Source organism: Paralichthys olivaceus, chromosome 1, assembly GCF_024713975.1.
Source record: "Paralichthys olivaceus isolate ysfri-2021 chromosome 1, ASM2471397v2, whole genome shotgun sequence".
Lineage (NCBI taxonomy): Eukaryota > Metazoa > Chordata > Actinopteri > Pleuronectiformes > Paralichthyidae > Paralichthys > Paralichthys olivaceus.
In genome coordinates, this window is record NC_091093.1 from 6,858,667 (window position 1) to 6,870,487 (window position 11,821).

Below are 11,821 nucleotides of genomic sequence, written 5' to 3' on the forward strand. Positions count from 1 at the left end.
TATGAGGGGGCAACAATATTACTGAAGGTGAGTTTGTGTCATTTCTCTATGTCAACAGAAATATGACATCATGTAAAAACACTATGATGCTCTTGTTAAATATAACATTTATTTTAAGATACTATGCACACACTGTCATTGCAATAAATATATTTATCAAGACCATACAGAATTACAGAGAAACCCAACCATTCCCACAATGAGCAAGCATTGGCAACTGCAGAGAGAGAAAACATCTTACTTTCATTAGTACATCTTATCAACTTCTATATACCACGTTCTTGTAAAAAAAACATGTTCTACTTTTTTTGCCCAATGGATGGATAAATAAAGTGTAACCACAACAGGGTATGTTTATGAAAAAACTTTAAAACTGAATGGAAACTATATAGATATTTAATATTTTCGTAATTAATATTAGAACAAAAAGGTTTTAGATCTGCTTCATGTTTCAGTATTACACTCACAAACACACACACACACACAAATGTCTTGCGATATCATGAGCTGGGTGTGGCCTTAGCTGCTGGTGGTGTTTGTTGTGCTCACAGATGCTGAGTTTCTGTTCTTTCTCCAAGACATCACAAACCACAGTAAGATGAAGACACCTGTGTGAGTCAAAGGAGGGAAAAGAGAAGTGAACAGGCACACGATGATATGACCCAGGTATGATACAAATAATTCAGCTGTGCCACATATAAACAATCTAACTGTGGCATGTCAGGCCACAGTCAAATCATGTATTTTTAGAGTATGCAACATGAATTCATGTCGATGCAGGTGAGTCTTCTAGTGAACAGTTTTTTTCCCAGTAATAACATCAGTTTGCACCAAGTGTAAATGTCCACACTCTGAATGGTTCACGATCCCGAGACTTTGACCTTTTACTTTATGACACAAATGTTATCTTTGCTCTGCCCAGTAAACATCCAAAGCTAAAGTGGCCTGTATGGTCTGGAGTGGATAACAGTTCCTGCTCTACAGTAGTCGTTGAAGTCACACACTGCTGTGCCTCATCCTGAAGTCACCTGATGAACATCCCTCTATTATATGGGGACAACTTACAGAATGTGCCCTTTTCTGTCATATTTGCAGTAACATCACCCTGTAATCGAGCATGTGGACACTGGTTGTGCTGACCTTGCAGTGAGTTCAGGATGCAGAAGAGGTAGAGGCCAGCGGTGGACAGGTAGCCAAACGAGAAAAAGATCAGGCCCCAGGTTATCCCGAGCAGAGTGGTGACACCCATCAGGGTACAGATGTCTTTCTTGGCTCTGTTATAGTTACTCTGTCAAATGATAACCAATCCGAAACTACCAGTTACAAACCATGAAGTGTTTGTAGTCTGGCAGGATGAACAATAAAAACTGAGAATATAAATATTATGACAATTATGATTAAAATGTGAACATATTAAATCAATCATTAAACAGGCATGAATGTAAGGTTATCGTAACAGCAGAGCTTGAACAACCCAATGTATGTATATTGATTAAAAAGGAAATGTATCATTTATTTAGACACATTTACATACTTATTTTTGTGTATCTATTAAATAAAGAAAAAATCAACATAATACATTGACGTAAGTATTCAGACCCTGTACTCAGTACTCAGTTGAAGCAGTCTGGCAGCAATGAAAGCACTGAGTCTTCTTTGCAGTGGCCTGACCAACTTTGCACATGTGGATTTGGAGCTTTTCTAACAATTCTTCTCTGCAGATCCTCTCAAGCTGGATCAGGTTAGGTGTCGGTGTGGCATACACATATTTTCAAGTCTCTGATATTCGACTGAGACATTCACAGGGTTAAGCCACGCCTGCATTGTCGTGGCTGTGTGCTTGGGGTCATTGTCTTGTTATAGTCTGAGGTCCTCAGCTCTCTGAACCAGGTCTTCATTAATGATACATCTGCACTTTGCTCCCCATACATGATATTTAGAACCAAGGCCAAAAAGTTCAAGCTTGGTGTCATCAGAACAGAGAATCTTGGTTTTCACATTCTAGACTTCCATGTGTCTTTCACCAAGGAGATGCTTCTGTCAGACTTCTGTCACGTAGGATCTGTGGAGCTCAGCCACATTGACCATCGGGTTCTTAGTCTTATTTCTTATCAACACCCTTGTGCCCCTATAGATCAGTTTGGGCGGATGACCAGCATTAGAAAAAGTCCTTGTTGTTCTAAACCTTGTCCATTTAGAATCGCAGAGGCTCCTGAGAACCTTTAATGGAGCAGAATTGTTTTGCCTTCCCCAGATCTGTGTCTTAAAACAATCCTGTCTCTAAGCACTGTGGGCAGGTATCACGGGTGGAATGTGATCAAGATGTAGAAACATCACGAAGAGGATCAAAAGAAATGGAAGGTGGTAAATGGAGGACGTACAATTCAAGTGTCAAGGATCTGAATATGTATGTCAGTCTGATTTGAGTCTTAAAGATCATGAGGCTACAACATACAAAATGTCAAAAACATAAACAGGATTCACTGCATATGTTACAATATGTGGCGTATAAATGCTTCCTGTCAAAAGATTACATTCGAAAAGCTGAAATCCAGTGAATAAATATGTCACAAAAGTAAACGTAAAAGTGCAGATTGACCCGTACCTCTTCACGAGGGCGGAGACTCAACACACTTCTGACTGTCAACGCAAACATGGTCACGTTAAAGATGAACACAAAGCAAAATACTCCCACCGTAGTCACCATTTTGACTGTGTTGTTGGCTATATAGCATCTGTGAAGAGAAGGAGTATAACAGCATTTTTTTTTCATATGGTGACAAATCTAATATTCTGTAATTAAAACAAGACTAAAGATTCAGGTGACTAAATACGTAGCTATATGCAATGAAATATATCCAGAATTCAGTGTTTACATTTGAAAGGATGCTGCCCAAGAAATGGAATTTCTGTTTCTGTTGTTAATTTGAATGTCAAATACACACAAACTCTATATGCAAATGATTAGTCTAGATTATACATGCTTAAAAATGTGTCCCACTTCTTTCTTACATTTCAGTGCTGTTGGGGTTAGATGAGTCCAAAACAACACGACCATATGCGTCTCTGTCTATGATGACCACCAGGGACACAATGATTGCAGGAATACCTGTAGGAAACACACAGATTAAAGGTTCAGTGTGTAGGATTTAGTGACATCTAGTGGTTATTTGCATGTTGCCGCTGAATACCCCTCACCTCACCCTCCCCTTAAAAACATGAAAGAGAATCTGCAGCCTCCAGTTTTAGATGTAGACAACAATTTGTATAATTTAGATGATTACACACAAGTGAAAACATCAATGGGTTTATTTTATATTAAATTCCTGCCAATAGATCCCTTTCACCTACATCTTACACACTGAACCTTTGAGAACTGAATTCATTCCTCCACTTAAATGTGCAGTCTCCTAAAAATTTTAAATCTGATGGTGTAGGTCCTAAGCCCTGGTAATTCTACTCACCCCATCCCACCAAAGCGAGTTTGAGCAGGTATTTCTTGATATATATATTGAAGACTTTCACTAAAAGAAGGTAGATGTGGAAGCCCTCCAAGGCCATCCAGCTGAAAGTGGCCAGCAGGGAATAATGAACAAATAGAGCCATGTACAGGCAAAGCCCAGTGGAAGACTGTGGCACATGGTCGATGTTGATGAAATGTACATTGAGCAGAATCAGCGCAACGGCCAGGTTGATATGGATCTTCATGGACACATCTGCTCTGATCGTTCTGTCAAACAGAGGAGAAATGATCTGGGTTCAGCATTAACGTAAACATGTGTGGCAATGAAATTAAGAAAGTGGTGGAAGAAAGGAAGAGTGGAGAAGAAGAAAAAGACAAACAACGGGGGAGAGGAGAGAAGAACCTAGGGACCTAGGATGTGGTGGGAGCAAGGACAGAGGGATGCTGTAAGTGGGAAGGATAGATTGAAGGTAAGAATGGATTAAGGACACTGCAATATGAGGAGATAAAGGAAGAGTAAATAACCTGTTTGTGATGAAGATTAAAACAGTGATGAACAGGGCAATGAGAGAAAGACCACAGCTAATTTGACTAATGTATGTCAGGATCTTCTGGTGCTTAGCTGAAAGGGGAGCAGACACCTGTGGAGAAAATACACAGGAATTATGACTTGCAGCTGCATCCCTGCTGGATTTCTATTATTACATTTAGTCTGTCATGTAAACACAAACACTATATTTGGAGAGATTTTGAATCATCGATCGCAGTCACTCAGTAACTTTATTGAAATACTGTATTTCTCTACAACTTTGATTTTTTCTTATAGGCAAAGGCTTTTAAGTTATGATTACTACTCCCAGCTTAAACATACATACCACTGATAAGACCAACACTTTTGCCACCTGACGTTTATATGAAATGTAATGTAATATGTCTGAGTTAGAGGGACTGTGCTGGGCGTTTTTATTCATATATTCAGGGATTGTCCCAAAATCACTGCATCACTGGACATGTGCCAAAAAAAAAGAGATCAAGGTATGGTAGTATTGATTTAGATTTGTTGTTTTGTTTTTTTTATCTAAAACTTTACATTCTGTATATTTTCCCTGAAGACCAGATAGACAGAGGTTTGAGTTACTTACTGACAAATCTGATCTTGACAGCAAAGGCAATGAGTATAATTTCATGGTTAAGGTCATAGTCTCTTTCTTTTTAATTTTTTTTTATTTGTCATTTAACATATCATTACCTGTATCAGAATTGCGAGTACACCTATTTAAGGTTTTGTTAAAGGTCAGTGATCAATGTTATTGATACAAATTGTGATGAATGTCTGAAGAATGTATTTTGTGCATATCTCCATACGTGTCTTGTCTTATTATGTTTGGGAGATATAAAAAATTTAATATATGTGAATGCATCTGTAATCCATAATTAAAAAACAGCTATATGATAAATACAATGCATTGCAAATACAGTGTAAAGATTGCATAGGTGCACCCTTACATAGTGACCTTTTTTTGCATCTTGCTGTCAATACTTAATTTGTTACATAAGTGAAATGTTCAATGCAAGATTACAAGTAATTAGGCTTTGCATTGTTGTAGTTCCACTTTTATAAACTGTGTGGAACATTTTCTAACTCTTCCGCCCTCTAGTTGTGCAGTCGAGCATAACACTGTGGTGACAAATGCTAAATACTACAGGGAAATGTTGCTGTTAAGCTGAAGAACACAACAGAATTGATGACATAATAAATTGTAACTTAATAAATTGTATATTCTCTACAAAGTCTTCTCTAAATAAAATGCAGATCATATAATCACTGGTTTAATTTAGGATTGTTTTCGATAATGTGGGAGGTCATGTTGGAAGGTTGCTCATTATATACTGTATTTGTTCTTTTTTACATTACAACACTGTGGTTTAAAGTTAAGTATCCTCTGATGTGCCAGATGTTTGTGATGTATCACCATGATAGTTTTTAATAGCAAATTTACTGGATTGATTATATATGTTTCACAATATATAATATGTAGCAATGTTTTGGTGATTGACGAGGTACCAGTCACTTCGCTGTGAATGTCTCTCCTACCATGAGCACGCCGAAGTATGTGAGGTGGTCGCAGGAGCAGGTGACCTGTACCTCACCACGTTTCCAAAAGGTTTGGCAGCCAACAGAGCTATAATCTGCCAAGTTAAACAAAAACAGGCCCATCCATTATGCATATCAAAGATTGTGTGTCAGCTCTCCTTATAACACAAAGAAACAATTGTCTTAGTTGTTATTACTTATTTCTGTGATGCTTTTTACTCACCCTTATTTGTAAAATTGTAAAACACACAGGAGGGTACTCGGGTGTCCTTTGACAAAAATGACAAACCAGGCTCACATTAGGTTGATAATGTACACATTGATGCTTTTCAGCCACATACAAATATACAAATAGTAACTGAAATCTGTGAAATTAAGTTATATAGTTACATTTATGTTGATATCAAGAACCATGGTGATGTTGACACGCTCCCGGAGTCCTGAAATCTTCTTACCACTCACTTTCAGACCAACCATTGTGTTCTGATACAGTTCATCTGAGGCTCCTGGTGTCATCTACAGCACAATATACAGTCCATGAGTTTGACAGTTTATCATTACCCTTTACAACCGGTAGTGTTAAAGTAGAGTTAAAAAGTGATCTTGTCACACTGCTTCATCTGTCGCTAGTGAAAAGTTGTGGTTTACATTCACCAGTGCGGACAGATGTAGTAACTTACCTGATCTTGTATACAGTTACATTTTGCATGTCACTGTAGCGGAGAAGAACAAAAGCAGTTGTTTCGCCTCACAAGAAAAATATCTTATTGCAGTTGGTGATATTGCAGCTTGTAAAAAACTGACATCTCTTCCTCTTTTATGAAAGAAGTGTCTGGTTGATAGTTTGACATTTAACCGAAAATGATGACTCTGAGAGCCTTTTGTACAAACTAAAAAACACTGTATGTGTGGACTCATCATGGAATTCTATTCATTTTACAAAGCAGCTATAGGTTGCCTATGTGTGAAACATTATGCAGCGATATTGGGAAATATTATGAAATATGAAATTAAGAAATTGTGAAATAAACTAGCAACAACTGGGCTAAACTAAAATATGCAAATCCATGAGGTATATTTTACTGTGCAGTATGTAGTGTTTAAAAGCAATTAAGAAGCTTCTCTACCACATTTTACATGTTTGTGTGTTTGTGTCTCTGACCCAATCTTTTTCCGGCCAGGTAAGCAGGCAAAATGCAATTGAGAAGTCTGATCCAGTGTCCAGCTCTCCTGGCATTTGAACAGACACCCTGCATTTGGAGATGTTATTGTGTGGCGATACCTATACATCAGAAGCACAGTGCCAAAAACAAGAAGAGAAAAATTGCGTTGAATTATCTATCACAGAAAAATGCAACTCACACATACTTGTATCTTACATCAACTGCAGGGAAAGAATTTGTATTTACAAGGCTGACCCAACAGCATATTTGGAGATCACAAGCTGAGAAAGTACAGTACCTCAGGACTAAACATATAAAAGCTTGTATGCTATAGCAGCTGAACTTTAGAACAGTGTCTTAAATGCAAATGTCTGCATGCAAACATGTTCACATAACGGAAAATGGCTCTTGTTGTTTCCATCCAACACACACCATCTTACTGTTAGCATGTAATTATGCAAAATGTGTTTTGTAGGTATTTATAGGACAAACTGAAAATTTGAACTTGTATGATCACAAAAATGACTGAAATCTATTCATTATTTACAGAGAGGAGTCACAGGCTATTATTTCACAATGGGTACAAATGGTAGACATTTCTTTTCTGGCTTCAAATCTCCATTTCAGACTGAACACATCATTACCTCCTCATTGTTGGCGTACATCGTAATGCCTCTGGGGAAGTTTTTATACTTCTGCAGGGAAAACACTAGATGACTCAGAGAGATGGACATAGTCTCAGTCACAACAACCTTATCAATAAGGTCTTCCACTTCCTCCATGGCCCTTGTGGAAAGCAAATTATAATTCACAACACAAAATGAATTATTTTTTATTCAAAACCACAAAATGGCTAAATCTAAGATCTGAATATTACAAAAGAGTTTGAACAAATATTAAAAAAGACAAAAATATACTTTGATATATAATTTAAATAATTACTTCTTAATGTTTTGGCTGTATCCATTGTTCAAAATGTTGTTTAGATCTGTCATACAGGGTTCGACATCTGAAAGAAGACCAAATAATTTGTTAATATTTAAATGATGTGCTTGTGTGTGTGCGTACCTGTGTATGGGAGGGGGATTATTATATCTTACCGTTTGTTGTGGGGGAATCTTTGCAACAACTTCTTGGAGTTTGACATATTTCTTGTTTTGTTTCCAAGCTGATGTTATGAGACACCAAATACAGGAGCAGCCACCAGAGAAGCCACCTCTTTGTCCTGTGATGTAGACAGAATTAAAATGCCTGATAGAACTGAAAGCCTTTCTTTCATTTATCAAATGTAAGTCATGAAATAAAACAAAGCAACAATCCCTCAAACTTCACAGGTGATGTATGTTTCAGCGATAGGCTCTCCTCAGAGTATGTGTAAAAAGACAAACCCTTATTTCAACACAGTGTACAACAGAACAAAAGCAGAAGGGTATATAATTCAAGGATACTGCTGTGTCATGCATCAAATACTGTAAATTACCTGACTGTATTATATTAAAATGTAGAATCAAAAGTAAAACTGGTATTAAAGTCTTGCTGCATGCCATGAAGTATATGATAGAAACAGACATTCCACCTGACTTCAATGTTAAAAAAATGAATGTGTTGAAAATTACACACATTAATTGATCTTAACTGTGAAAACATCAGCAAAAAAGTACACAAGTCACTTCCACACAATTAGTTAAAGAACCAACAGATATTCCTAAAGTCAGTGTCAGTATAGGAAATTATGAACTAAAGAGAATCAAAACCTAACTCACCTCTGCATGTTCCTGAATTGCTGTAGAAATAATTAAGTCTGAAGAGAAAAAAGCAGAACACAGGCGATGTGACAGCAACACAACACCAAGTATGGAAACCTGCTGTAACCAAAGAGCTTCATGGGAAAAAAAACATGCGTGACATTGTGAAATAAAGAGAGGAAGCATGAGAAACATACAGAGGATGAACAAAAAGCTGTGTCTCTTGCCTACAAACCATACATTTTTTTCTCATTTAGTAGATATAGCACATTTATTTTGTGTACCTATTCAGCTCTAATTCACAAATTTGCTTAGATGCTAGTTTATCCTGAACTAACAGTTCATTGCCTGACATAGACTGCACAGCACTTTATGGCAGCATGTCACTAGTACCACCAGCAGAGGGAAGAAGAACATTGAAAAAATCAAGGTGATGTGAGGTTGAATACAAGCATTTAATTCTCCAATTTGTATATGTTGGGATCTACAGTATTTCCCTGTGACATTCCAAAAATGAAGGCTGAAACAGACACCATCAAGAATCAGTTTTTTCAAATTCAAAATTTTGAGTCTCCTGGTCGTTGAGTCAACTCAACAAATGTTCATTGTCAAAGTTTGCACTATCCAGTCTCTGGTGCTTACTTACAACATATTGCACAATCCCTTCCCTTATAGTATTTTTATATTTAATTTAATTTTCCTTTTTTTATATTTTTTACATTTATACTTGCACAAATACACCGCAACAAAATCGTAGTACGTGTAATCCTGCTTGGCAATAAAACCCAATTCTGATTCTGAAATCTGTGCTGCTGATCAGGTCATTCTTACCCCAAGACTTTCTATTTCTCAGTTGTGACTTTCAATGGAGGAAAAAAAATAAAAAGGTGTCTTATTAAGAATATAATCGTAATGCCTGAGTCGTGTGAACTGTGTGGTATTTGATGAAGAACTGGTATTTGGAGCTGACATTGTCATTTTCATGATAATACAGACCCACACAATATGTTTACAGACCCACCTGTAGCTTGTGACACTGTGCATGCATTCTGGGGCTGTACGTGTGTGTGTGTGTGTGTGTGTGTGTGTGTGTGTGTGTGTGTGTGTGTGTGTGTGCTTTATCAGTCAGCATGTTTACTGGTTGGGCATGCAGGTGGCCTTTCTGCCAGGTGGCCCATGTGGCATCCAGACAATAAAACGGACCAGACTAGACTTGTATATTATTATTATTATTATTATACCTATTGAGTAGAATACCTCTTAGAAATAGATAAATAGTGAAAAGAATTATTTTCTCTTTGAATCACTGGAAATACAAACCAATACAAGAAATGTCTAAAATCCACTAAAGAATACCACTGCATCAATGCAGTAAAAAGGTGAACATTACAGTAAACATTCTTTGGATCATAATGGATTTCTTTTTAGAAAACCTAAAAAATACAATTGACAACAATAAACTTTTCTTGTTGTTGAACTAGATGTTATGATAATTTGTTCCCAGTTTAATTAACTCAGAAAACAATGAAATAGCAAGATATTAGGATTAGGACTAGGGGGATGGGGATGACTGATCCACATGTTACAAACTGTCACAGACTGCTCATCTGGATAAAAAAAAAAGGGGACCAGTAAAGCAGAATGACTCCCACACAGCAAGTGTTGATCCTCATGGCAAACTGACTAATAAAAAACCCAACACATTGTATGTCAACAGACATTTAGACTGATTGGGCTTTAACAGTGACACCTCCACTTCCTCCCACTCTCAAAATGATAATCAAGATATCCTGGATATTATCGCTGCCATCTTGCACCAGTCACAAGTCTATGCATGTACACCACCTTACTAGAAAAAATTGCATTTGACCATACATCAGTGTGACAAGTTCTACCTTACATGACATACAACATCTTTGAGATCTATATTATTATTATTCTTGTGATATTATATATATATATATATATATTATTTGGCCCATGTCCCATCCACTATAGTGGAGGTGGGGTTCATGACCTATACTGCAGCCAGCCACCAGGCAGGACGTGTTGGAGCTGTCATGTCATCTATCTGTATATACAGTCTAAATTGAGACCTCATGGACCAAACATGTCTTTAAATACGAGAGAAACTCATCATCTAATCACCCTCTCACTCACCCTTGTCACTTTTGGAACTCCTCACTGAATGAGAAATGCCAAAATCTACATTTCAGACATAAATATTGATTATTTAGTAGCCGTGCTGTTCATGATATCCAGTCAACACCTGCTTCCTTTGGCCTTCGATCAGGGTTGAATTTATTCAGGTAATTCCTGGGATCATATTGACCAACCACAAGTATTTTTAAACTAATTATTATGAGGATTTTAAAGGGACAGATTCACATGTGCAATCAGCTGTTTATGTGGTTGATGGGATTATGTATGGTCAATGGGAGAAACTTGCAAACTACTAGAAATATCTAGTATGCCAATTAATAATACAGTGAAATTCAAGAGCACCACAGATTTCATCCTCTAAAATAATCATAACGTTGAATCAACAACTCTGAAACAATTTCCACAAAACCTGATGATATCATCGTGTGTGAGTGTGTGTGGTGGAGCTATATAACACAGGGGGAGGGTCATGTTTTCCCTCGGGCTCTGTCTCTGCTCCTGCTCCTCTTCCACCTCCTCTTCCACCTCCTCTTCCACCTCCTCTTCCACCTCCTCTTCCACCTCCATCCGTCTGGTTGATCAGGCATCGTAGTGCTTGACTCCATCAAGTTAGCATATAGAGACAAGACAATACGGGAAATTAGATTGGCCTTCAAAATAAACGGCAAAATATCGCCTGGGAGGAAACTTTATGACTTGCAGATATATTTTCCCCATCGAACAGGACTCAGGTCTTTGAATTTGGCATGGCACGAAAAAACAACAGCATAGACACTTTTAAAAAGTAACTGAAACTATATTTAAAAAAACCACAATTAATAATAATGACAATATTAACAATGATGATCAAAATAGAGTATGGAGAAATGCACACCCATTAACATTTAACCATGGGTAAGAGCAGAGAACACAGTAACAAAGAAATGAATTAATTTGATAATACAGTTAATGAAAACAAGGAATAAAGTTGTTGTTCCATGTGCTCCATTGGATACTTCAGTGTTTGCTCCTTAACAATTAACTTATTGGAATATTTTGAGAAAAGGAAAGAATCAGATTAAATCAAATTCAGATTTTTGCTCCTCGTGACTGGAGCCGTGCGGCCACTGCTGTCTTTTATTCTGAAGGTCAGCACAGGAACGGGTGGTGGTGGTGTTGTCAGTCTTGTGTCACGTTGGGTACAGAAACAGCA

General features: G+C 37.3%; 1 protein-coding gene across 2 annotated transcripts; it reads right to left on the minus strand.

The window, feature by feature from the left end:
- Positions 1 to 90: 90 nt before the first annotated feature.
- On the minus strand, positions 91 to 8,617 carry LOC109624850 (adhesion G-protein coupled receptor G1-like). Of its 2 annotated transcripts, XM_020079766.2 has the most exons (14): positions 8,485 to 8,617; positions 7,822 to 7,946; positions 7,664 to 7,730; positions 7,366 to 7,507; positions 6,721 to 6,840; positions 5,949 to 6,074; positions 5,782 to 5,827; positions 5,559 to 5,653; positions 3,989 to 4,104; positions 3,465 to 3,730; positions 3,013 to 3,109; positions 2,606 to 2,735; positions 1,141 to 1,288; positions 91 to 608 (listed from the first exon to the last, which is right to left on the minus strand). In XM_020079766.2, the coding sequence occupies exons 1-14, from the start codon at positions 8,490 to 8,492 to the stop codon at positions 520 to 522; spliced, it is 1,575 nt and encodes a 524-aa protein (XP_019935325.2). In that variant the 5' UTR covers positions 8,493 to 8,617; the 3' UTR covers positions 91 to 519. The 2 variants fall into 2 exon arrangements, with proteins under 2 accessions (XP_019935325.2, XP_069392643.1); XM_069536542.1 differs by lacking the exon at positions 91 to 608 and having other exon boundaries at positions 892 to 1,288.
- Between the last annotated feature and the right edge of the window lie 3,204 nt (positions 8,618 to 11,821).

Excerpts from the sequence above, each read along its gene's own strand:
- LOC109624850 (XM_069536542.1), bottom strand. Across the intron at positions 2,736-3,012 it reads AACCCCAACAGCACTGAAAT|ATGCTATATAGCCAACAACA; the intron begins GTAAGAAAGAAG and ends TTCTCTTCACAG. Across the intron at positions 1,289-2,605 it reads GTCTCCGCCCTCGTGAAGAG|AGTAACTATAACAGAGCCAA; the intron begins GTACGGGTCAAT and ends ATCATTTGACAG.